Genomic DNA, 27,666 nt, shown 5'->3' on the forward strand with positions numbered 1-27,666 from the left:
CTAAATAGTGTACTACTTTTGACCAGAGCCCTGGTCAAAAAAAGTTGGAGCCCTGTTCAAAAGTAGTGACTATATAGAGGATAGGATGCCATTTGGGACAGCCATGGACTGACCACACGTTAAACCCAGCCTCTCTCCAATTACCACACTACAGAAGGCACCCAAGACATCACACACACACACAAGGCACATAGCCCCAAAAGAGCCCTGCAAACATGGGATTCAGGGAGGTTGGCCACTTTGTGGTGAAGGTAAATGTCATGTGGAGTCTGTTTTAAAAGAAAGAAGAATATAGGAGGGATAGAGGAGAAATTCCAACAGAAACATCAAGGACAATGCTGCCTGACGGGTTAATAAACACATATTAAGAGATGAACCACACACCAGGCCCTCAATGGAGTTTAGAGGTAATGTGCCTGAAGAACGGCTTGTATACGTATGACTTATTACACTACCCTCAGTGGCGACCCGTCATTCAGTGAGTTTTGAGACCCACATTTTTTGCAATAATAAAAAATAAATGTTATTTTGGCATTAATACGTGTCACATATCAGTTTGCAAACAATATATATATATATAATTGAGTTAATAAAGCTGCATACAATCATGGTCTCTTTTTTGTTTTCTTGATCAAGGCAGCTCCAAAATGCAGGTGTTTCAGCATAGCTCAGTGCTTTCTGTGGTGGTGGGGCAAGCCGGCAGAAAATACGGAACGTTGCACCGTGATTGGCTCTGTGTTCTGTCACTCATGGGGACACTAGGTCACAGACCTTGAAAATTCTAGCCCCTTGGGTGCTGCCATAGAGTTACATTAGAAGTGCCCATCCAAGAAGGCTCAAGGTCTTTGGCCACAGATAAAATCACATCAAATCACGTTATATCTACATCATACTTTCAAAATCTAGCAGTCATCACCATAAATCAAGTCGACAATCTACTGGCGAATCCTTTTTAATCCTTGTCATATGAAGAGAAATAATGAAGATAAATTATAGATAAAACGTATCGATGCTGATTGGACATTGGACATTACACAAGAAGTTGGAAATCACAAATTCAACAATGAGTGGTTTGGAAGGAATCTGTAGCTAACTGCAAACATTGAAAATAAATCACTAGCCTGATATTCAGTGGAGTGGCTGTGTGGTACCAAGTCTAAGATTAAGGGTCTCTTTTCTTAGTTTAAAATGATAAACATTCAACATTGGCCATGCTGTTAATGAAGCATGATTTGTGCAACGCTCAAAACAACTTAACTCGGTACTGCAAAATCTGACTTTAGTGAGTTCAAGACAACTGGGAACTCTGGAAAAATGAGGTATGACTGGGAAAATAAGTTTTGAACTTTCATCCAACTCAGAATTGTAAATCTGGAACTCGGGCCTCTTTTTAGAGCTACGACCTGAAGATCACTGACGTCATCATGATTCAACCTTTTTTTCCTTCGAGTTCCCAGATGTCTTGAAAGCACCATAAATCCAGAGAATGGCAGACTTTGATGACAAAATTGAGATATGTATACTGTAGCTAAGAAAGTAATACTAAGTGTATGTTGTGTAGTGAGCCTCACCCTAATAATTTGGTATATTTTCACCTCTTAATTTCTCCTATTGTTCTGACTTGGTGGTTCACATGTAGCCTATAACCTTGTTTTTGAGAAATGGAATCATTGAATATTGTAAGAGCTTTCATTGTCTGCTTATATGCCCCCTTTATTTATCCTACGTTTCTGACTTGGTGTACAGGGAAAACACTGTAAGAACGGCCCATGTTCTGAATTTTGTCGCTGTACATTTCTGAACAGTTATATTGACTTTGTCCGTCCTAGCTCTCTCATTAATGTATTAATCAAAATGACGGATTGCCTCTAATCTGTTTGTCGTCCCCTTATGCCATATTTTGTACATCTCAATTGTCTGTAGAAATCACATTTGTTTAAGCAAGTCAGCCATATCAGCTATGTTTTTTTAAAAGGCAGTAAATTAGGCTGAATGAACTGCTTCGCTGCCAGACAAGGCTCAGCTGATAGTCAGGTGTAGCAGTGATAAGATGTCGGGACTGCTGTTGCGACAGCTTTACGTAGGCCCCGTTTGTCACCATTATAGTGCAATTAATGTATTGCTTTAAACACCTTTAATAGAGTAATAGTGTTGTTATATATTTAACCAGGCAAGTCAGTTAACCTCTTCAACCTATGGAGGCGCTATGTCATTATTGGATAAAAAAACATGCCCGTTTTAAGCGCAATATTTTGTCACGAAAAGATGCTCGACTATGCATATAATTGCCAGCTTTGGAAAGAAAACACTCTGACGTTTTCAAAACTGCAAAGATATTATCTGTGAGTGCCCCAGAACTGATCTTACAGGCGAAACCAAGATGAAACTTCAAACAGGAAATGAGCAGGATTTTTGACGCTCTGTTTTACTATCGTCTCCTTATATGGCTGTGAATATGCTGTGAACGAGCTTATGCGCTCTGCCGTTCGTCCAAGATGTCTGCAGCATTGTGACGTATTTGTAGGCATATCATTGGAAGATTGGCCATAAGAGACTACATTTGCCAGGGGGCCGTCCGGTGTCCTTTGTCTAAGTTGGTGCGTAATTCCCAGTGGCAATTATTTTACCATGCGATACAGAAGGAGACGCATACTTCCAGGAACGATACATCATTGAAGAGATATGTGAAAAACACCTTGAGGATTGGTTCTAAACAACGTTTGCCATGTTTCAGTCGATATTATGGAGTTAATTTGGAAAAAAGTTTGGCGTTTGGATAACTGAATTATTGTTTTTTTTTGGTAGCCAAACGTGACGCACCAAACGGACCGATTTCTCCTGCACAAAAAATCTTTCAGGAAAAACTGAACATTTGCTATCTAACTGAGAGTCTCCTCATTGAAAACATCCGAAGTTCTTCAAAGGTAAATGATTTATTGAATGTTTTTGCTGGTTTTTGTGAAAATGTTGCCTGCTAATGCTAACGCTAAATGCTAACTCTAAATGCTAAATGCTAGTTTGCTATGGTAGAGAAGCATATTTTGAAAATCTGAGATGACAGTGTTGTTAACAAAAGGCTAAGCATGAGAGCTAGCATATTGATTTCATTTCATTTGCGATTTTCATGAATAGTTAACGTTGCGTTATGGTATTGGGCTTGAGGCTGTAGTCATGATACCGGATCCGGGTTGGCTCGACGCAAGAAGTTAAGAATTTTTTTTTTTTACAATGACAGCCAACCAGTAGGTTAACTGCCTTGTTCGGAAGCAGAATGACACATTTTTACCTTGTCAGCTCAGGGATTCGATCCAGAAACCTTTTGGTTACTGGCCCAACACTCTAACCACTAGGCTACCTGCCACCCCCTATGGTGCAAAGAGTTATTTTTGTGCCCTTAATATCAAGCAAAACTTCTGAAGTCGAGAACAAAATTCTTTGTACTGCAAACAAAAATAATGATATTGAAAGCAAAATATGAACCCATAAGTATTGATAGCAAAACAAAATATTGCAAGGAAATCATTTCAAAATGCGAGAACAAATGAATTGTAAAATGGATTAAATAAAACGCCTCCCTCGTTCCTGCAATTATCCCTCTCTTTGGTTGTTACCCTGGCCTATACTTTGGCTGCCTTTTTTCCAGGTCCATGTTTTGGCACACTCAATCCAGCAACATACTGTAGCACCCTGCATCCCACTGGGTCGGTCCTGACCGGTCCCTGGATGGGAGACCAGATGAAGCTGGAAGTGGTGAAAAAGAAACGCAAAAAAGAAACTTGGGGGAAGAAAAAAAGTGATTTTTTTTTTTAATCACGAAGGGAAAAAACATGAAAAATGTACATGAGACTTCACAGGTGTCCGAAAACCACGTGTCTGATGTGAAGATGTAAAAAAATCTATACATTCATGTGGGGTACATACTTTTTCATGTCACTCAGTGGCGTAGCTCTGTCCATTGTGACAGGTCACAGAGAAATTCACCAAACAACTGGATTCTTCAGAATGTTAATACCATAGAGATAAAGCTAAATTGTTGATGTTTTTCTCTGGGGTTAATAGTACATAACAAACTAACTTTTCCTCTATGCTTAATATTACATACCACCTAACCCATAGTCATATTCTCCTGAGTTTTTTATACAGTATTACTGTAACATTCCCTAGAAAACTAAAGTTTTGCTTACTCAAATGTAAACAGTGTTTATCTAACGATACTCTTAAAAGTTTCTTATGTACTACCGGTGTTAACATTCACAAGAAAACATGTGTTCTGCTAACTCACTCTGATGTAGACAATGCTGATCAAGAAAGGCAAAAAGAGTTCCGTGAAGTAATGTGGGCCTACTTTGTGTTGGCACCCTGATCCCTACACAATGCACCCTATAGGGCTCTGGTCAGATGTAGTGGGCCATTTGAGACTCAGTCATAGTGTTCATATCATACCTCTCCTGCGTCGTAGATCCACAAACGGCCCTCTGAGTCACCCACGGCAACCTCCTTGCCCGCCGACCCCCAGCGCACCCTGTTTAGGGCGCAGGCTCCCTCGATGGTCACACTGGCTGTGGGGACCTGAGGCTCACACGGTTACACCAGTCAATCCATCCATCCAGTTTGATCCACAAAGTACATTACAGTTATACAAACATACTTATTCCTAAAGGTACAGCCTGAACTGCCAGAGAGCAAGTGAAGGCGACAGCAGCAAGGAAAGTACTACAATTTCAGGTTTCACTCATAGCTGTAACAGTATAATGACACTGCCACCAGCATAATGGTACATGTTTAGTACATTCTCACAGCCAGACTGGGGTCTTCATCCAGTAAACCTACGTCTGCTTCAGCTCCATGTGAAATAACAATATGAAACTTTTAATGAGCCACATAAATCTTCATAAAGCCCATTAAAGCAATACCCACCACAGCCTGTGGGCCATAGGCTGCTCAGGACTAATCAACACAGATGATCCCAAATGGCAGCCTATTCCTTACATAGGGCACTACTTTTGCCATGGGCCATAGGGTTCCATTTGGGGCGCAGGCCCAGAGTAATTGCCCAATCCCAGATCAGTTTGTGCATTACCTATTGCAGTCCAGCCAAAGGGGTTGGCTAAAGCAGAATCAGATCTGGGACCAGTCTATATATGATTATGTATGCTATCAGGGCCTGCTGAAGCACTATTGCATATGACAGACAGGATTAGTTTATGACACATGTCGTCGTTGAAGACAGAAGCCTCGGCATCACGTCGGCTAATACGACAGCTTCCCCGCGCTAGAGCAGGGCTAACCACAGACTGGCTGCTATTAGACTGACTGGAAGCTTCCACCAGACTCGCTGCTTAAATTGGCTGTGTGTTTGTGAAGGGGAAATGAGAACCAGGCCGCCCTCCACCGCTAGGCTAATGTCGTTATGATGGCTGCGTGTTTTTTAATATGTACATAACAATGGAGGGCTGTTGCCATTAGCAACAATGTGAACTATCTCAGATTGCGTGTGTGTGTGTGTGTGAGAAATAGGGAGTGAGAGTGAGTCTGTGTGTGTGTGTGTGTGTGAGAGAGAGAGAGAGAGAGAGAGAGAGAGAGAGAGAGAGAGAGAGAGAGAGAGAGAGAGAAAGAGAGAGAGAGAGCGCTCATCCAACCCGGAAGCTAGCCACACCAATGTGTCAGGGGAAACACCGTGCACCTGGCAACCTTGGTTAGAGTGCACTGCGCCTGGCCCGCCACAGGAGTCGCTGGTTCGCGATGAGACAAGGATATCCCTACCTCCCAAACCCTCCCTAACCTGGACAACGCTAGGCCAAATGTTCATCGCCCCACGGACCTCCCGGTCACGGCCGGCTGCGACAGAGCCTGAGCGCGAACCCAGAGTCTCTGGTGGCACAGCTAGCGCTGCGATGCAGTGCCCTAGACCACTGCGCCACCCTGGAGGCCAGTTTTGGAAATCTTTAGCTGGCTGTGCTTGATTGAAGCAAATGGAAGCAATGGTATAGTTCCAAAAGTGCAAGGCCCAAATGTCACAGCTCCTATCAAAGAGCTGGGTCAGAGGTTAAAAATGCGAGAGAGGAATGGTGGAGATAAGGAGCGAGAGACCTGATTTATAATTAGAGAGGAGGGTCTGTGGACACGGTATCCGTGGAAACGCCAAAAGAGGGAGCGGTTGCCCCTTTCATCTCTACTTTGACCTGAGCCATGAAAGGGAGACCTCCGTGCCCCCCTCCTCGCCCCTCGGTAACTCAACGTAGACAGAGGGCCAATGCCTCTGGGGGAGAAGGGCGGTGTTTTGATTATTCCACCTTAAGATGGTTTAGTTTGTTGTGACAGGACAGTACTGGAGGGAGCCCTCCTACCTGGGAGAGACTAAGGCTGTGAATCAATTTGTGACCAGCATCCCATTGACATACCGACTAGCCAAATTCTAAAACCAACCTCACCTTAACCCTAACCGTAACCCCCTAAACCTAACCTAATTTTAACCAATTTTGAAATGCAACATTGGTTTTCTGATCAGGCACGTTCCCTTTCTAGCTATGGGTGTGGTAGCCTAGATGTCAGACTGTGGGTGTATTCAACAATGCTACATAGTGATTGAAGACTTGCCCAATAAGGCGGGGCAAAGACCACGGACTGGGCTATCTAGAAAAGCAGCATACTGGCACCAAGAGGTTAGGGGTGGAGTAGCTTTCTCTGTAACCTAGCATACCTTTACCCTGACAACAACACATGCCATAAATAACATATTTTTTATTTGTGATCAATTACTATGGCTGTGCCCCAAATGGCTCTCTTCTCACTATGGGCATTAAAAGTAGTGCATTATAGTGTACTAAACATTAGGAACACCTTCTTAATATTGAGTTGCACCCCCCTTTGCCCCCAGAACAGCCTCAATTAGTCAGGCCAGGGACTCTAAGGTGTCGAAAGCGTTCCACAGGGATGCTGGCCAAAGTTGACTCCAATGCTTCCCACAGTTGTGTCAAGTTGGCTGGATGTCCTTTGGGTGGTGGACTATTCTTTATACACACTGTTGAGTATGAAAAACCCAGCAGTGTTGCAGCTTAAAAATCCTTATTCAACCCGTCTCCTCCCCTTCATCTACAATGATTGAAGTGGATTTAACAAGGGACATCAATAAAGGATCATATCTTTCACCTGGATTCACCTGGTCAGTCTATGTTACGGAAAGAGCAGGTGTTCATAATGTTTTGTACACTCAGGGTTTAGGGAATAGGGTGCCATTTGGGATGTAACCATGAAAGAAGCCATCCAGGGTCAAGTGACAAATCCAGGGTCGACTATCAAACTAATGTTTAGATCTGAAAGATGTATTTCTAGCTTCTGCATGGGACTGAAAACGAGTGGTCTGTGGGCTGCTGGGACAGGGTTTGGACATGGTTGGAGTGGAGGAGAGCATTATGGGATAGTTGTAGGAGTGTTAGATGATGGTTGTGGGAGTGTTTGGGTACTGGTGTGACATGGTTGAGTGGGGAGGGGAGGAGAAGGGAGCGTTAGGGGATGGTTAGGGGAGCGTTGATGGGGAATTTGGTTTGAGGGATTGGTTGAGGGAACCTAGGTGGAGGGTTTGGAGAAGGGAGCGTTAGGGGATGGTTAGGGGCGTTTGGTGGGAGGGATCGGTTGTGGAAGCCAAGGTTTGAGGGGTTTGGAGATGGGAGTGTTATGGGTTGGCTGTGGGAGCGTTGATGGGGCGTTTGATGGGAGCGGAGTGAGGAGATGTCACCGGTCTGATTTAGGGAGAACTTGTGGGGAAGGGAACGCCCACACAGAGAGGGCTGCTGGGACTGCTGGTGGCTGTGTGGTTTGGCTCCACTCCAACATGAGAGGCTCTGGGGACAAACACACACACAGAAACACAGACAAATACACACATACAAACAAGCACCCCCATACACACACACACACACACACACACACACACACACACACACAGAAACACAGACCAAAATCACACACACAATCAAGCACACACACACACAGACACACATACAGATACACACACAAAACAAGCACACACACAGAGACATACATACAGATACACACACACACACACAGTCACCTCTGTGTCATTGTTGAGGTTCCACAGATCAAGACGGCCCATCCCGTCCACGGCGGCAAACAGAGCTGGGTGCACAGGGGACCACATGACATCATAGACGTAGTCAGCGTTGTCCTCAAAGGAGTAGAGGGGTTTATTGTGCTGAAACACACAGAGAGAGATAGGTTAGTGAGTCGGAATAGTTTCTCCCGACCCCTCCTGTCTTAGCCTCCAGTATTTATGCTGCAATAGTCTATGTGTCAGGGAACTAGGGTTAGTCTGTTATATCTGGAGTATTTCTCCTGACTTATCTAGTGTCCTGTGTGAATTTTAGTATGCTCTCTGTAATTCTCTCTCTCTCTCTGCCTCTCCCTCCCCTCCAGAGGACCTGAGCCCTAGGACCATGCCTCAGGACTACCTGGCTTGATGACTCCTTGCTGTCCCCAGTCCACCTGGTCGTGCTGCTGCTCCAGTTTCAACTGTTCTGCCTGCGACTAGGGAACCCTGACCTGTTCACCGGATGTGCTACCTTGTCCCAGACCTGCTGTTTTCAACTCATTTTCTCTACCGCACCTGCTGTTTCTAACTCTGAATGCTCGGCTATGAAAAGCCAACTAACATTTACTCATGAGGTGCTGACCTGTTGCACACGTTACAACTACTGTGATTATTATTAGTATTATTGTTTGAACACCTTGGCCATGTACTGTTATATCTCCACCTGGCACAGCCAGAAGAGGATTGGCCACCTCTCAGAGCCTGGTTCCTCTCTAGGTTTATTCCTAGGTTCCTGGCTTTCTAGGGAGTTTTTCCTAGCCACCGTGCTTCTACACCTGCATTGCTTGCTGTTTGGGGTTTTAGACTGGGTTTCTGTATAGCACTTTGTGACATCTGCTGATGTAAAAAGGGCTTTATAAATACATTTGATTGATTTGATTGAAAAGGAGGATAGAGAGAGAGAGAGAGAGAGGGAGAAAGAGAGAGAGAGAGATGGGAGGTAGAGAGAGAGAGAGAGAGAGGCAGAGAGGGGGGGGCAGAGAGAGAGAGGGAGAGGGAGGCAGAGAGAGAGAGAGAAAGAGATGGGAGGTAGAGATAGAGAGAGAGGCAGAGAGGGGGGGCAGAGAGAGAGAGAGGGAGGCAGAGAGAGAGAGAGAGAGAGAGAGAGAGAGAGGGAGGCAGAGAGAGGGGGGACAGAGAAGGAGGTAGAGAGAGAGAAAGAGGGATAGCGATAGAGGGAGAAAAAGGGAGGCAGTAGACAGTCTGGCCCCACTGCAGCCTTGGGGTCTGTCTGGGAAAGGCATAATTAAAAAGCTTTGCACATTCACACAGTGTCATAAAAAACAGAAGACATGAAAGTCTCCCTCTCCAAAGCTGTACTGTAACCTTAGTGGAACAGCTGTCTGAGGGGAAGAATGAAAGAACAAACAGAGGGAGAGAAAGAGTGGGAAGAGAGAGAGAGACAGGAGGAAAGACATAGACAGAGGTAAGGGGGCATAAAGGGGAGGGAGCAGAGAGAGAGAAGAGACAGACAGCGAGAGACAGAAAGGGAGAGAAAGAGCGACATAGAGATGGAGAATCCCCCTCCACCACCCCCCCTCCTCCCACGCCTGTCAGAGAGAATTCCAGAGGGTTGCTAAATGCATTCTGGACAGGTAGGGAGTGAGAGTCAGGTAGGCTGAGACAGGTAGGGAGTAGGAGTCAGGTAGGCCGAGACAGGTAGGGAGTGGGAGTCAGGTAGGCTGAGACAGGTAGAGAGTGGGAGTCAGGTAGACTAGGCTGAGACAGGTAAGGACTGGGAGTCAGGTAGGCTGAGACAGGTAGAGAGTGGGAGTAAGGTAGGCTGAGACAGGTAGAGAGTGGGCGTCAGGTAGGCTGAGACAGGTAGGGAGTAGGAGTCAGGTAGGCTGATACAGGTAGAGAGTGGGAGTCAGGTAGACTAGGCTGAGACAGGTAGGGAGTGGAAGTCAGGTAGGCTGAGACAGGTAGAGAGTGGGAGTCAGGTAGGCTGAGACAGGTAGAGAGTGGGAGTCAGATAGGCTGAGACAGGTATGGAGTGGGAGTCAGGTAGGCTGAGACAGGTAGGGAGTGGGAGTCAGGTAGGCTGAGACAGGTAGAGAGTGGGAGTCAGGTAGGCTGAGAGAGGTAGAGAGTGGGAGTCAGGTAGGCTGAGAGAGGTAGAGAGTGGGCGTCAGGTAGGCTGAGACAGGTAGGGAGTGGGAGTCAGGTAGGCTGAGACAGGTAGAGAGTGGGAGTCAGGTAGGCTGAGACAGGTAGGGAGTGGGAGTCAGGTAGGGTGAGACAGGTAGGGAGTGGGAGTCAGGTAGGCTGAGACAGGTAGAGAGTGGGAGTCAGGTAGGCTGAGAGAGGTAGAGAGTGGGCGTCAGGTAGGCTGAGACAAGTAGGGAGTAGGAGTCAGGTAGGCTGAGACAGGTAGAGAGTGGGAGTCAGGTAGACTAGGCTGAGACAGGTAGGGAGTGGGAGTCAGGTAGGCTGAGACAGGTAGAGAGTGGGAGTCAGGTAGGCTGAGACAGGTAGAGAGTGGGAGTCAGGTAGGCTGAGACAGGTAAAGAGTGGGAGTCAGGTAGGCTGAGACAGGTAGAGATTGGGAGTCAGGTAGGCTGAGACAGGTAGAGAGTGGAAGTCAGGTAGGCTGATACAGGTAGGGGATGGGAGTCAGGTAGGCTAGGCTGAGACAGGTAGGGAGTGGGAGTCAGGTAGGCTGAGACAGGTAGAGAGTGGGAGTCAGGTAGGCTAGGCTGAGACGGGTAGGGAGTGGGAGTCAGGTAGGCTGAGACAGGTAGGGAGTGGGAGTCAGGTAGGCCGAGACAGGTAGAGAGTGGGAGTCAGGTAGGCTGAGACAGGTAGGGAGTGGGAGTCAGGTAGGCTAGGCTGAGACAGGTAGAGAGTGGGAGTCAGGTAGGCTGAGACAGGTAGGGAGTGGGAGTCAGGTAGGCCGAGACAGGTAGAGAGTGGGAGTCAGGTAGGCTGAGACAGGTAGGGAGTGGGAGTCAGGTAGGCTAGGCTGAGACAGGTAGAGAGTGGGAGTCAGGTAGGCTGAGACAGGTAGGGAGTGGGAGCCAGGTAGGCTGAGACAGGTAGGGAGTGGGGGTCAGGAAGGCTGAGACAGGTAGAGAGTAGGAGTCAGGTAGGCTGAGACAGGTAGAGAGTAGGAGTCAGGTAGGCTGAGACAGGTATGAAGTGGGAGTCAGGTAGGCTGAGACAGGTAGAGAGCGGGAGTCAGGTAGGCCGAGATAGGTAGGGAGTGGGAGTCAGGTAGGCTGAGACAGGTAGGGAGCGGGAGTCAGGTAGACTGAGACAGGTAGGGAGTGGGAGTCAGGCAGACTAGGCTGAGACAGGTATGGAGTGGGAGTCAGGTAGGCTGAGACAGGTAGGGAGCGGGAGTCAGATAGACTAGGCTGAGACAGGTAGGGAGTGGGAGTCAGGTAGACTGAGACAGATAGGGAGTGGGAGTCAGGTAGACTGAGACAGGTAGGGAGTGGGAGTCAGGTAGACTGAGACAGGTAGAGAGTGGGAGTCAGGTAGGCTGAGACAGGTAGGGAGTGGGAGCCAGGTAGGCTGAGACAGGTAGGGAGTGGGAGCCAGGTAGGCTGAGACAGGTAGGGAGTGGTAGTCAGGTAGGCTGAGACAGGTAGGGAGCGGGAGTCAGGTAGACTAGGCTGAGACAGGTATGGAGTGGGAGTCAGGTAGGCTGAGACAGGTAGGGAGCGGGAGTCAGGTAGACTAGGCTGAGACAGGTATGGAGTGGGAGTCAGGTAGGCTGAGACAGGTAGGGAGCGGGAGTCAGGTAGACTAGGCTGAGACAGGTATGGAGTGGGAGTCAGGTAGGCTGAGACAGGTAGGGAGCGGGAGTCAGGTAGACTAGGCTGAGACAGGTATGGAGTGGGAGTCAGGTAGGCTGAGACAGGTAGGGAGCGGGAGTCAGGTAGACTAGGCTGAGACAGGTATGGAGTGGTAGTCAGGTAGGCTGAGACAGGTAGGGAGTGGTAGTCAGGTAGGCTGAGACAGGTATGGAGTGGTAGTCAGGTAGGCTGAGACAGGTAGGGAGTGGGAGTCAGGTAGACTAGGCTGAGACAGGTATGGAGTGGGAGTCAGGTAGACTAGGCTGAGACAGGTAGGGAGTGGGAGTCAGGCTGAGACATAAAGACAGACCGCTTGGGAGGAATGTGCTCTCTCTCCCCTCCTTCCATCCCTTTCTCGTCTCCCCTCTCCCTGCACTTCTCCTCTCCTTCCCCAGCCCCTCCCCTCTCCCAAGGGAAGGGACAGGAATGTACACACACCTGACCACAGCAACCTACTACTAATCTCTCTCTCTCTCTTCTATTTTCTGAGACATATAGCAGTCCCTGATATTTGCGGGCAAAAAGGCTTGATTTTGCTGCAGGAATTCTGACATTTGCTGTAGATTCCAAACTGGAGTTCCAACAAAGATAATCCAGGCCTGTAGATTCCAAACTGTAGATTCCAAACTGTAGATTCCAAACTGTAGATTCCAAACTGTGCTTGTTCCACATCCTTTCCAACCCCTTGGCTAAAAACGTCTCTGTGCCCACAGGGATAAAAACTGCCGCTCTGAATTATCTCCATCCATTAAAATCACAATTGAACCAACACCCATGTATTTTTGTGACTACCTGGACCTACCAGTTGGTTATGAAGTACTGAAACCAAACCATATGTTTGAATGAAAAGTATTCTAATACATATAAAAAGGTGAATGTAACAAAACTCATAATGTCGTATTAAACAGCATACAAACACTAAATATGTCAGGAGCCAGACAGGGAGCCTAAGAAGGAATGAAAATTTAAACTATATTATTTCAATTATTTTAAGGCTATAGCCTACAAAGAAATACATTGTGAAGCATTTGCAAGAGCAACACTCTAGGCTGGTAAGGGACATTAACCTCAGCATTTAAACAACATTTTCTTGCATTAAATCACCATAGTCTATACATTGAACATATAGGCTGTGACTTACTTAAAATGAAAAACAAATTAAATGAAAAATGCCTCATTAGGCTGGTTCTACAGCAGAGTATGTGAGCAGAGTGAGGAGTGGAGTGTGCCCAATTTGACTGGAGCTCGGAGCGAGATTCCCAAAGGCTGGAGCTTCGGCCTTCTCGTCTTGTGTACTGCTATAACCCCTTGTCATGGAATTCACAAAATCTTTTCATAAAGAGAGTGTTAAAACACACAGGCGCAAAATCAAGGTGACTTACAAAGATTAGGACCAAAACCAAGAGAGGGAGTGTGGTGATGTAATGTCCACAACTAAAACATCTGAAAAGACATATCCTGAAAGCATGACGGTGTAATTACTACATGCACATGCTAACAGAAAGGCATGATGAGGTGGGCAGATAAAACCAAAAACCAAAACTATGCATCCCTGCCCAGCCTGGTAAGAGTGGCACAAAGGGTGTTTATCATCCCCAGTGGCTTTGCAAGCGTAAAGAGGATATTCTGCACTGCTGACCTGCTCTAAAGACATCATCACATGACCCTGTAGCCACATAATCTGGCCAAACTCATGTTTCTAAAAATAAATTCAAAGGCAAACTGGAGGTTGAACAGAGAGAATCCTGGTCTGTAGATTCCAAACTGGAGTTTAAACAGAGAGAATCCTGGTCTGTAGATTCCAAACTAAAGCTCCAACAGAGAGAATCCTGGTCTGTAGATTCCAAACTAAAGTTCCAACAGAGAGAATCCTGGTCTGTAGATTCCAAACTGGAGTTTAAACAGAGAGAATCCTGGTCTGTAGATTCCAAACTGGAGTTTAAACAGAGAGAATCCTGGTCTGTAGATTCCAAACTGGAGTTTAAACAGAGAGAATCCTGGTCTGTAGATTCCAAACTGGAGTTTAAACAGAGAATCCTGGTCTATAGATTCCAAACTAAAGTTCCAAAGGAGAATCCTGGTCTGTAGATTCCAAACTGGAGTTTAAACAGAGAGAATCCTGGTCTGTAGATTCCAAAATGGAGGTTGAACAGAGGAGAATCCTGGTCTGTAGATTCCAAACTAAAGTTTAAACAGAGAATCCTGGTCTGTAGATTCCAAACTAAAGTTCCAAAGGAGAATCCTGGTCTGTAGATTCCAAACTGGAGTTTAAACAGAGAGAATCCTGGTCTATAGATTCCAAAATGGAGGTTGAACAGAGAGAATCCTGGTCTGCCTTTACTCCAGTTGTTCCATTCATTCAGTCTCCAACAAACATATTAAATGACACCCTATTCCCTATTTAGTGCACTACTTTTAACCACAGCTATATATAGGAAATATGTTTCCATTTGCTGGGAAACAGAAGGGGCAGAAAAGTTATTATAAAGTACTTTATGAATGTGATCTGGCTAAGGACATCAGGTCAAACCAGGCCAAGTAGTGGAATGAAAATCGTATGATGAGTAGGCTTCCTTCATTCACACAATCAAGCCAGAGAGACACTTATTATAATAATGATCAATCAGCTGAACTATGACTTAGCATGAATGAGCACACCTATTTCATAAATTTGAGGCTAAAAATCACCATGGTCTCCTATCAGACATTAGCTGTGTCCGAAATGGCACACTATTCCTTAGTCTAGTGCACTATATAGGGAATAGAATGCCAAAATTGCGTACTACTTACTAGTACACTATAGGGTGCTATTTCAGACACAGAACGGTTTTCTAAGGTCATAACTAGGCCTAAGCAGTTAAGTTATGCGCCCTCAGTCTCTAGACGTCTCCCTGTCAACATCAGAGTCAAGCAGCTCACAACCCATATGGTTTCATAACCACAATATTTGCGCCGCTGAGTGTAAAAACACATTCAGAGTATTGCATTCCTGCCTTTTGAACTCTCTGTGGAGAGAGCTGTGTCATTTGATGGCATTGATTGGCAAGGCGAATGTAAACCTCTATGGTAACCTTAGGTAAGCAAAGGTTAGCCAGCTGTGCCCACAACCGCGCACAATGGTGTGCCCACAACCACACACATGCACGCACACGCACACCTTAACAAAAAGGCAGGTGCGTAGATCAGAAAACCAGTCAATATCTGGTGTGACCACCATTTACCTCATGCAGCGCGACAGAGTTGATCAGGCTGTTGATTGTGGCCTGTGGAATGTTGTCCCACTCCTCTTCAATGGCTGTGCGAAGTTGCTGGATATTGGCAGGAACTGGAACATGTACATCCAGAGCATCCCACACATGCTCAATGGGTGACATGTCTGGTGAGTATGCTGGCCATGGAAGAACTGGGACATTTTCAGCTTCCAGGAATGGTGTACAGATCCTTGCGACAAGGGGCCATGCATTATCATGCTGAAACATGAGGTGGTGGCGGCGAATTAATGGCAAGACAATGGGCCTCAGGATCTCGCCACGGTATCTTTGTGCATTCAAATTGCTATCAATAAAATGCAATTGTGTTCGTTGTCCTTAGCTTATGCCTGCCCATACCATAACCTCACCGCCACCATGTGTAACGCTTGTCGTCTGGAGAAAGAGAGGAGGACCAATGCGCAGCGTAGTAAGTGTCCATTATTTTAATAAAACAACTGAACACTGAACAAAACAACAAAAACGACAAACGAACAGTCCTGTAAGGTGACGAAAAAACACTAAACAGAAAATAATCACCCAGAAAACACAGGTGGGAAAAGGCTACCTAAGTACAACGAACGACACCTGCCTCTGACTGAGAACCATACTAGGCCAAACACGTAGAAAATATAACCTAGAAAAAAGAACATAGACAACCCACCCCAACTCACGCCCTGACCAACCTAACACAAAGACATAAAAGAAACTAAGGTCAGAACGTGACACCATGGGACATCAGCAAACTGCTATCCCACATGACGCCATCTGGCCGGCTGCAAGGTACAGTTGAAACTGGGATACATCCGTGAAGAGCACACGTCTCCAGCTCCAGCGTGTGAAGAAGCCGGATGTTGAGGTCCTGGGCTGGCGTGGTTACACCTGGTCTGCGGTTGTGAGGCCGGTTGGACGGACAGCCAAATTCTTTAAAACGATGTTAGAGAAATTAAGATTAAATTATCTGGCAACAGCACTGGTGGCCATTCCTGCAGTCAGCATGCCAATTGCACGCTCCCTCAAAACTTGAGACATCTGTGGCATTGTGTAGTGTGACAAAACTGCACATTTTAAAGTGGCCTTTTATTTTCCCCAGTACAAGGGATGCTCACTAACAGGGATGTAAAACCAATTCGTGCACACAATTTGAGATAAATAAGCTTTTTGTGCGTATGTAAGATTTCTGGGATCTTTTATTTCATCTCATGGAACCAACATTTTACATGTTGCGTTTATATTTTTGTTCAGTGGAGTGAGTTTTATGATGGGGTCTTTATTTCCTCTTCTCTTCTCTCCTCTTCTTCTCTTTTCTCCTCTCCTCCTCTTTTATTTTCTCCTCTTCTCTCCTCTCTTCTCATATTCTCTTGTCTTCTTATCTTCTCTCCCTTTCCTCTTTCTCCTCTTCTCCTTTCTCCACTTCTTATCTTCTCTCCACTTCTTCTCTTCTCTCCACTTCTTATCTTCTTTCCACTTCTTATCTTCTCTCCACTTCTTCTCTTCTCTCCACTTCTTATCTTCTCTCCACTTCTTCTCTTCTCTCCACTTCTTATCTTCTTTCCACTTCTTCTCTTCTCTCCACTTCTTCTCTTCTCTCCACTTCTTCTCTTCTCTCCACTTCTTATCTTCTTTCCACTTCTTATCTTCTCTCCACTTCTTCTCTTCTCTCCACTTCTTCTCTTCTCTCCACTTCTTATCTTCTCTCCACTTCTTCTCTTCTCTCCACCTCTTCTCTTCTCTCCACTTCTTATCTTCTCTCCACTTCTTATCTTCTTTCCACTTCCAATCTTCTCTCCTCTTCTTCTCTTCACTCTTCTTCTCTTTACTCCTCTTCTTCTCTTCTCTCCTTCTCTTTTCTTTTCTCCTCTTCTCTTCCCTCTCTCCTCTTCACTTTCCTCTTTTTCTCTTATTCTGTGCTCTCCTCTCATCTCTTCACCTCTTCTTTCCTCTTCACCTCTTCTGTTCCCTCCTGTTCTTCCTAAACCAACCCTTCCAGCCAGCTGGATCTTCCTAATTTAACTTTAACTCTCCCTTCTTTAATTTTCAATAGCTTTCTCACTTTCTTCTCTCTCCCTCCCGACTATATACTGTATGTTACCCAGTCCCTCTCTTTCTTATCCCATCACTTCTTTACTATTCCTCCCTCCCTCCCTCCCCCTCCCTCCCTCCCTCCCTCCCTCTCTGTGGTGGTTGTGGTGCGCTCCTCTGTCTCCAGACAGAAAGGTCAGGATGGGAGAGAGAGGAGTTCCACAGCAGTCTACAGCCTCCCTGGCCCCCGCTGCCTCTCTGTGGTTTGAACCCCAGTCAACAGCCTCACTCCTCCCGTTCTCTCCATCCCTCCCTTCTTTTCCTTTCTTCATCCATCCTTCGCTCCATCCATCCACAGTCCACTCCAGTCCAGTCGGTTCACTGCCACGGACACATAACCTCCCTCCCCACTAATGTATCTATGTATTTATTTAGCTCCTCTTTTTGACTCATGAACACAGTCTGTGACACTGACAGTCTCACTGTGTCTGTATTCCTCTACTCAGTCAGGTATGTAGGTAATACCTAGTTTAGACACAATCAGATCCCTCTACCTTGGTGCTCCACAGTTTGACAGTCCAGTCAAACGACGAGGTGACGAAGAGATGGGAGAAGTCTACGGGGCCGACAGCGTTGTGACAGCTGAGGCCCGTCACTGGCCCCTGGTGGCCCTCAAACATCTCACAGATCCCCGCCTTGCTGCAAAGGAGCATGGAGAGAGAGAGAGAGAGAGAGAGAGAGAGAGAGAGAGAGAGAGAGAGACAGAGATAGAAAGACAGAGAGAGACAGAGGGAGAGACAGAGAGAGAGACAGAGAGAGAGACAGAGAGAGAGATAGAGAGAGATAGAGAGAGATAGAGAGAGCGCGTGTCAGAAAGAACCGAGGAGACTATATGCGGGGAACTAGGTCCTAATAGCATTTTCAAGAGTTAACAGGAGCTTCTTGCTGAGATAGGCTGCATCAAAATATAAAGCTTATAGTGTGTGTGTACACATCTGTCTGTAACTATACACGGGTTCACTTGCTATTTGTGGTTGTATATCAATCACTGAAAGTATAGGTGTCAGTGTGTCTCAGTGTCTACCTGTGTGAGTGTGCGCGTGTGTGTTGGTGTGTGTGTGTTTGTCAGTGTCTCCGTGCCGTGTTTGTGTGTCTCAGTGTGTGTACGTGTGTTCCTCTAACCTGCCGTGTCTGGATGCGGTGTACACTGTTCCCTCCTCACTCCCCACCACATAATTATTGACGTCTCCAGTGGGGAACGCCATGCCTGTCACAGCCACCGCTTTAGACTTGTTGTACACCAGCTCCATGCTCTCCTACAACACACACACACACGCACGCACGCACGCACGCACGCACACACACACACACACACACACACACACACACACACACACACACACACACACACACACACACACACACACACACACACACACACACACACAGTTAAAGGTTTTAACCTCATGTTAAGGTTGTGCTGACCTAGTTATAGTGAGTCTGTAACATATGTCACATAGACATACTGCAGTTATATAGTATACATTGTGTTTAATAGGGCTTTATCATGGTATTAGCTACACTGTTTGATAGGGCTTTATCATGGTATTAGCTACGCTGTTTGATAGGGCTTTATCATGGTATTAGCTACACTGTTTGATAGGGCTTTATCATGGTATTAGCTACACTGTTTGATAGGGCTTTATCATGGTATTAGCTACGCTGTTTGATAGGGCTTTATCATGGTATTAGCTACACTGTTTTATAGGGCTTTATCATGGTATTAGCTATGCTGTTTGATAGGGCTTTATCATGGTATTAGCTATGCTGTTTGATAGGGCTTTATCATGGTATTAGCTACACTGTTTGATAGGGCTTTATCATGGTATTCGCTACGCTGTTTGATAGGGCTTTATCATGGTTTTAGCTACACTGTTCGATAGGGCTTTATCATGGTATTAGCTACGCTGTTCGATAGGGCTTTATCATGGTATTAGCTACGCTGTTTGATAGGGCTTTATCATGGTATTAGCTACACTGTTTGATAGGGCTTTAGCATGGTATTAGCTACGCTGTTTGATAGGGCTTTATCATGGTATTAGCTATGCTGTTTGATAGGGCTTTATCATGGTATTAGCTACACTGTTTGATAGGGCTTTATCATGGTATTAGCTACACTGTTTGATAGGGCTTTGTCATGGTATTAGCTACACTGTTTGATAGGGCTTTATCATGGTATTAGCTACACTGTTTGATAGGGCTTTATCATGGTATTAGCTACACTGTTTGATAGGGCTTTGTCATGGTATTAGCTACACTGTTTGATAGGGCTTTATCATGGTATTAGCTACACTGTTTGATAGGGCTTTATCATGGTATTAACTACACTGTTTGATAGGGCTTTATCATGGTATTAGCTACACTGTTTGTATGAGTCAGTTATAGTACCAATCTCTTTAATGACAATATGCCCTATGTCATATGTGATTATCTAATCTATTGCTGACTCTGAATCAGTTTGAAGAGATGGGCCTTAATGATACAGATCATTATTGACTGATGGCGGATCAGCTCTTACCTGTGGCTGAGAGAGCATGTCAAGACTCCAGGAGCACATCCTGCCGTCTGTGGACACGGTGATCAGGTTGTTGGCGTTCTGTGTTCCCACCACGTTCACACAGTACACCGGGTGCTACAGACACAGGAAGGACAGCCAGTACAGACACAGGAAGAACAGCCAGTAAAGACACAGGAAGGACAGCCAGTACAGACACAGGAAGTATAGACAGTACAGACACGGGAAGTATAGACAGTACAGACACAGCAAGGACAGCCAGTACAGACACAGGAAGTGCAGACACAGGACGGACAGCCAGTACAGACACAGGAAGTGCAGACACAGGAAGTGCAGACACAGCAGGGACAGACACAGGAAAGACAGACACAAAGTACTGACACAGGAGAGACAGGAGAGACATGTATAGCCAGAGACAAGTATAGCCAGTACAGACCCATGAAGTACAGACAGGAAGTACAGACAGTAGTGACACAGGAAGTACAGATACAGTAAGGATAGACACAGGAAGGACAGACCAAAGGAAGGACATACACAGGAAATAAAAACACGGGAAGTACAGACACATGAAGTACAGACAGAACAGACAGATGAAGTACAGACACAGGAAGTAAAAAAACAGAAAGGGAATGACAATGAAAAAACACACTGAATGTCTCCCTTATTGTATCACTTCAGTTCCAATTCAGTTATTTAATTTGTATCTACATCATAATAGTGTTGTTGTTTAAATAGCTCTACATGTGAATAAGGCAGTATACTTTATATTATTTCACACACATTTAATATCTTATGAAAGTTATCAGCAGGTATAACCTGAATATGCACAAAGATGTAAAATATTGTCTTCCGACAACACTGAGATGACAGAAAGCTCTTATTGAGTAAAGAGATGCCAATGTGCAACAGCCCCTTACTCCAACTTAGCATCGGCATCCAGCGCTGTGCAAATACAATGTGTTGTGTGAAACCATTATCTCATTATTGACCTCAAATAGATTTTTTTTCCGCCCACAAAGGCCCCTTTCAGAGAGCAGGCGGGTCAATGAGGCGAAGGACTAGACATACAATAACCCCCCCCCACCTCCCACCACTACCAATAAACGTTATTGCCTGCCTTGGGTGGTATTCACAATGTGTTAAGGCTCAATGGGTTTGTTGGGGTGAATAGATTGAGGTTAAGAAGGTAGTTATGGTAGATAACATACAGGATACAGGATAGAATATATATATATTTTTTTATTTAACCTTTATTTAACTAGGCAAGTCGATTAAGAACAAATTCTTATTTACAATGATGGCCTACACCGGCCAAACCCAGACGATGATGGGCCAATTGTGCGCCGCCCTATGGGACTCCCAATCATGGCCGGATGGAATACAGCCTGGATTCGAACCACGGACTGTAGTGCCTTAGACCGCTGCGCCACTCGGGAGCCATATAGAAGGGATCATCAACTAGACTCAGCCGCAGGACAATTTTTTCTTGAGGGGATGTTCAGGGGGCCGGAACATGATAACAAATAATTGGTAGACTGCAAATTGACCGCAAGAAACCCAAACAGATAATATTTGACTTAAAACATAATAATTTCAAACTTTGATTACATTTGTATACGATCACATCTCTCTATTATGCGTGGGAATACTTGGAAACAGATTTCCAAAATTAAAATGACTTGGAGCTGATTTACTGGTGTTTTTATAGTATTTTATGTCCAACAACAAAAAAATGTAAATTAAAAATAGTTTTAGATTTTTTTGATCGGCCCCCGGCCTGCCAGTTGGGGAACCCTGGTTATAAGATGTACAAGGACATTTCTATTCTTCCTCTTATATGTTTTTAATGTCCTCAGGGATTGCAGGGTTTCAGTGTGTTGCAGCTCTGGATGTGAATATAGTGTATGACCACCTCTAAACCAGTAATATACGTTGAAGATGAAAGTTGAAAGTGTCTCAGTGCATATGGAGACTAATAGTGCGTCCCAAATGGCAGCTTATTTCCAATATAGTGCACTACTTTTGACAAGGGCCCATAGTGCGCTGGTAAAAGTAGTGCACTATAAAGGGAATAGGGTGGACTGCACTGTGGACTTACCGTGTGAGCTGCAGCTGAGAGGGGGGTTCTCTGTACAGGAGTTCTGCGGTGGCTGCGGTTGTCCCACAGGACTATCTGGCCAGAGTAGGTCCCCCCCACCACCAGGTTAGGATGGAACCTAGCAAAGCCCACTGACACCACGGGAGACTGGAGAACAGAGGGAGAGATAAAGGGTAGGAGAGAAGAAAAGGGGATAGAGGGAGAGAGAAAGAAGTGATGGAAGACAGATGGGCAGAAAGAAAGACAACAATTGAAAAAGAGAGGAGTTAGAGTAAGAAAGATATATAGAGAGAGCGAGAGAGAAAGAGAGAGAACAAGAGCGAGCGAGAGAGGGTAAGAGAGAGAGAGCGAGAGAGAGAGCGAGCGATGTAAGAGAGAGAGCGAGAGAGTGAGAGAGCGAGAGAGAAAGAGAGTGAGAGAGGGTACGAGAGAGAAAGCGAGAGAGGAGGAGAGAGAGAGCGCAAGAGAGAGAGAGAGTGAGAGAGGGTACGAGAGAGAAAGCGAGAAAGAGAGAGAGAAAGAGAGAGCGAGAGAGAAAGAGAGAGCGAGAGAGACAGAGAGAGAGAGAGAGGGAGGGGTGGGGGAAAGAGAGTACAACAGCATTATTTTGAGTAAGGAGGGAAAGAGATCGGGAGGGTGAGAGAGAAGTGGGGTAGCGAGGGAGTGCGGGTAGGAGAGAGGGAGAAAGAGATGATGAGTTGACTGACTGTACAGGGTCTGCTGAGGAGAGGAGAGGGGTGACGTGGGGGTAACGACAGAGACAATGTGGAGGATTGTGGCCCCAGACAATTTATATTACCGCATCAAACCCTGCAGGAGCCAGCAGAGCGCCAAGTGTAACCTCCATCATGACAAGCGTGGCGCTCTCTGGCGCTTTGTTTATTGAGTTCTGTTTCCTCTTCACTGAGCATCACATATGGCTTCTTCCACGGTCTCAGCGTGCAGATTGCAAAGTAGCCTCTACTATCAAATCAAATAAAATTGTATTGGTCACGTACACATATTTAGCAGATGTTATTGTGGGTGTAGCGAAATGCTTGTGTTCCTAGCTCCAACAGTGCAGTAGTATCTAACAATTCACAACAATACACACACATCTAAAAGTAAAAGAATGGAATTAAGAAATATAGAAATATTAGATAGAGCAATGTCGGCATGGCAATGACTAAAATACAGTAGAATAGAACCCAGTATGTACACATGAAATGAGTAAAGCAGGATGTAAACATTATTAAAGTGACTAGTGTTCCATTTTTAAAGTGACCAGTGATTCCAAGTCTATATACATGGGGCAGCAGCCTCTAAGGGGCAGGGTTGAGTAACCCGGTAGTAGCTGGCTAGTGATGGCTATTTAACAGTCTGATGGCCTTAGAAGTTGTTTTTCAGTTTCTATGTACCAGCTTTGATGCACCTGTACTGACCTAGCCTTCTGGATGATAGCGGGGTGAACAGGCCGTGTCTCGGGTGATTGTTGTCCTTGATTATCTTTTTGGCCTTCCTGTGACATTGGGTGCTGTTGGTGTTCTGGAGGGCAGGCAGTGTGCTCCCGATGATGCGTTGTGCAGACCGCACCACCCACTGGAGAGCCCCGAGGTTGCGGGCGGTGCAGTTGCCGTACCAGGTGGTGATACAGTCCGACAGGATGCTCTCAATTGTGCATCTGTAGAAGTTTATGAGGGTCTTAGGGGCCAAGACTCAATTCTTCAGCCTCTTCTTCACCACACTGTCTGTGTGGGTGGACCATTTCAGATTGTCAGTGATGTGTATGTCGGAGGAACTTGAAGCTTTCCACCTTCTCCACTGTGGAGAAGGCTTCTCCTCTGCTGTTTCCTGAAGTCCACGATCATCTCTTTCATTTTGTTGACGTTGAGGGAGAGGTTATTTTCCTGGAACCACTCTACCAGGGTCACCTCCTCCCTGTAGGCTGCTTGTCATTGTTGGTAATCAGGCCTACTAATGTTGTGTCGTCTGCACTTGATGATGAACTTGATGATGAAGTTGGAGGCGCGCCTGGTCACGCAGTCATGGTTGAACAGGGAGTACAGAAGAGGGCTCAGAACGCACCCTTGTGGGGCCCCTGTGTTGAGAGTCACTGAAATGGAAATGTTGTTTCCCACCTTCACCACCTGGGGGGGCGGCCCGTCAGGAAGTCCAGGACCCTGTTGCACAGGGCGAGGTTCAGACCAAGGGTCCCGAGCTTAATGATGAGCTTGGAGGGTCCTATGGTGTTGAAGGCTGACCTATAGTCAATTAACAGCATTCTTACATAGGTATTCCTCTTGTCCAGATGTGTTAGGGCAGTGTGCAGTGTGATGGCGATTGCATCGTTTGTGGATCTATTGGGGCGGTAAGCAAATTGAAGTGGATCTCAGGTGTCAGGTAAGGTAGAGGTGATATGATCCATGACTAGTCTCTCAAAGCACTTCATGATGACAGAAGTGAGTGCTACAGGGCGATAGTCATTGTGTTCAGTTACCTTTGCTTTCTCGGGTACAGGAACAATGGTGGACATCTTGAAGCAAGTGGCGACAGCCGACTGGGATAGGGAGAGATTGAATATGTCCGTAAACATTCCAGCCAGATGGTCTGCGCATGCTCTGAGGACATGGCTTGGGATGTCGTCTGGGCCGGCAGCCTTGCGAGGGTTAACACGCTTAAATGTCTTACTCACGTCGTCCACAGTCCTTGGGAGCGGGCCGCGTCGGTGGCACTGTGTTATCCACAAAGCGGGTGAAGGAGTATTGTCCGGGAGCAAGACGTCTGCCTTTCCTCTGCATGCATACCCTCGAGCTAAGTCCCAAATGGAACCCTATTCCCTCGACCCTGATCAAATGAAGTGCACTGTAGACATTTCCTGCATTCTAATTACCTAGTGGACTCATACGTGGAATGTTATTAATATTTTTCAGAATTTCATAATTATGAAACACTATTAAAAAAATTATCTGCTGTCGTATTTCAAACAGTTTTGTTATATTTCAGTCTTCTGTGTATATAAAGTGTAATATTGGGAAGCAAACTTCCAAACGGAATACATTTCAACTCTATTTCTGACATGTTACAAGTGTCTTCTTTTTTTAAGACCATAACCATGTGTGTGAGGTGTATACTTTTCTTTCATATGTCTATGAAGAAATGCTCTGTTTGACCCTGATTTAACCCACTGCATTAGAAGGATAAAGGGAATAGGGTGCCATTTGGGTTTGTAACCCTTCTCCTTTCCTATAACCAGTGGAATACTACAACCAGTGGAATTCTGCAGCCAGTGGTATACTACAACCAGTGGTATACTATAACCAGTGGTATACTACAACCAGTGGTATACTATAACCAGTGGTATACTACAACCAGTGGTATACTACAACCAGTGGTATACTATAACCAGTGGTATACTACAACCAGTGGTATACTATAACCAGTGGTATACTACAACCAGTGGTATACTATAACCAGTGGTATACTATAACCAGTGGTATACTACAACCAGTGGTATACTATAACCAGTGGTATACTACAACCAGTGGTACACTATAACCAGTGGTATACTACAGCCAGTGGTATACTACAACCAGTGGTATACTACAACCAGTGGTACACTATAACCAGTGGTATACTACAACCAGTGGTATACTACAACCAGTGGTTTACTACAACCAGTGGTATACTATAACCAGTGGTATACTACAACCAGTGGTTTACTACAACCAGTGGTATACTATAACCAGTGGTATACTACAACCAGTGGTATACTATAACCAGTGGTATACTATAACCAGTGGTATACTATAACCAGTGGTATACTACAACCAGTGGTATACTACAGCCAGTGGTATACTATAACCAGTGGTATACTATAACCAGTGGTATACTATAACCAGTGGTATACTACAACCAGTGGTATACTACAGCCAGTGGTATCCTATAACCAGTGGTATACTACAACCAGTGGTATACTATAACCAGTGGTATACTATAACCAGTGGTATACTACAACCAGTGGTTTACTACAACCAGTGGTATACTATAACCAGTGGTATACTACAACCAGTGGTTTACTACAACCAGTGGTATACTATAACCAGTGGTATACTACAACCAGTGGTATACTATAACCAGTGGTATACTATAACCAGTGGTATACTATAACCAGTGGTATACTACAACCAGTGGTATACTACAGCCAGTGGTATCCTATAACCAGTGGTATACTACAACCAGTGGTATACTATAACCAGTGGTATACTACAACCAGTGGTATACTACAACCAGTGGTATACTATAACCAGTGGTATACTACAGCCAGTGGTATCCTATAACCAGTGGTATACTACAACCAGTGGTATACTATAACCAGTGGTATACTATAACCAGTGGTATACTACAACCAGTGGTATACTACTACAACCAGTGGTATACTATAACCAGTGGTATACTATAACCAGAGGGTATACTATAACCAGAGGGTATACTACAACCAGTGGTATACTACAGCCAGTGGTATCCTATAACCAGTGGTATACTACAACCAGTGGTATACTATAACCAGTGGTATACTACAACCAGTGGTATACTACAACCAGTGGTATACTATAACCAGTGGTATACTACAGCCAGTGGTATCCTATAACCAGTGGTATACTACAACCAGTGGTATACTATAACCAGTGGTATACTATAACCAGTGGTATACTACAACCAGTGGTATACTACTACAACCAGTGGTATACTATAACCAGTGGTATACTATAACCAGTGGTATACTACAACCAGTGGTATACTATAACCAGTGGTATACTACAACCAGTGGTATACTACAACCAGTGGTATACTATAACCAGTGGTATACTACAACCAGTGGTATACTACAACCAGTGGTATACTATAACCAGTGGTATACTATAAAGTGGTATACTACAACCAGTGGTATACTACAACCAGTGGTATACTATAACCAGTGGTATACTACAACCAGTGGTATACTACAACCAGTGGTAACCAGTGGTATACTACAACCAGTGGTATACTACAACCAGTGGTATACTATAACCAGTGGTATACTATAACCAGTGGTATACTACAACCAGTGGTATACTATAACCAGTGGTATACTATAACCAGTGGTATACTACAACCAGTGGTATACTATAACCAGTGGTATACTACAACCAGTGGTATACTACAACCAGTGGTATACTACAACCAGTGGTATACTATAACCAGTGGTATACTACAACCAGTGGTATACTATAACCAGTGGTATACTACAACCAGTGGTATACTATAACCAGTGGTATACTACAACCAGTGGTATACTACAACCAGTGGTATACTACAGCCAGTGGTATACTACAACCAGTGGTATACTACAACCAGTGGTATACTATAACCAGTGGTATACTATAACCAGTGGTATACTACAACCAGTGGTGTGCTTTTCTGAGTAGGGCCCTGAGTTTACTGACCAGAATGTGACCTGGTCAGGTAAAACTCTAGGCTCTAGTCATAACAATGTCTTCTGGTCATCAAATCAACTCTGTGTCCTGAGTACAGAACTGCCTTTCCAGAACAGATACAATTTAACCCGTAATATCTACTGTACCTACCACTGCATAAACATAAACCACTCTCTCTGTGTTGACCAAATTTTCTCTTGAACCAGAACTGAACCATACACGGTCCACTGGCAGTACTTTTCCCAGTTTACACATTGAGGAGAGCCCATTTGATCTGGTTAAAGTGAAATAGGGATACAGTGTGGTGGGATTGTTTTCTTTTCTCTTTAAGATCTACTGTTTTATGAGTGAGTAAAACAA

At 45.1% G+C, this 27,666-nt stretch overlaps 1 protein-coding gene across 2 annotated transcripts in view; it reads right to left on the reverse strand.

Annotated features, from left to right (window-relative positions):
* Positions 1–27,666, reverse strand: part of LOC115123843 (cytoplasmic dynein 1 intermediate chain 1) — a 151,513-nt gene that overhangs the window by 8,503 nt on the left and 115,344 nt on the right. For both annotated transcript variants that reach the window (XM_065020303.1, XM_065020304.1), the window contains exons 12-17: positions 21,854–22,000; positions 19,759–19,872; positions 18,363–18,496; positions 17,735–17,879; positions 8,072–8,212; positions 4,444–4,569 (exon numbers count right to left, since the gene is read on the reverse strand). In XM_065020303.1, coding sequence (XP_064876375.1) covers positions 4,444–4,569; positions 8,072–8,212; positions 17,735–17,879; positions 18,363–18,496; positions 19,759–19,872; positions 21,854–22,000 — 807 coding nt within the window. The remainder of the gene's footprint in view (positions 1–4,443; positions 4,570–8,071; positions 8,213–17,734; positions 17,880–18,362; positions 18,497–19,758; positions 19,873–21,853; positions 22,001–27,666) is intronic.

This window comes from Oncorhynchus nerka, linkage group LG7 (assembly GCF_034236695.1).
Source record: "Oncorhynchus nerka isolate Pitt River linkage group LG7, Oner_Uvic_2.0, whole genome shotgun sequence".
NCBI classification, from domain to species: domain Eukaryota; kingdom Metazoa; phylum Chordata; class Actinopteri; order Salmoniformes; family Salmonidae; genus Oncorhynchus; species Oncorhynchus nerka.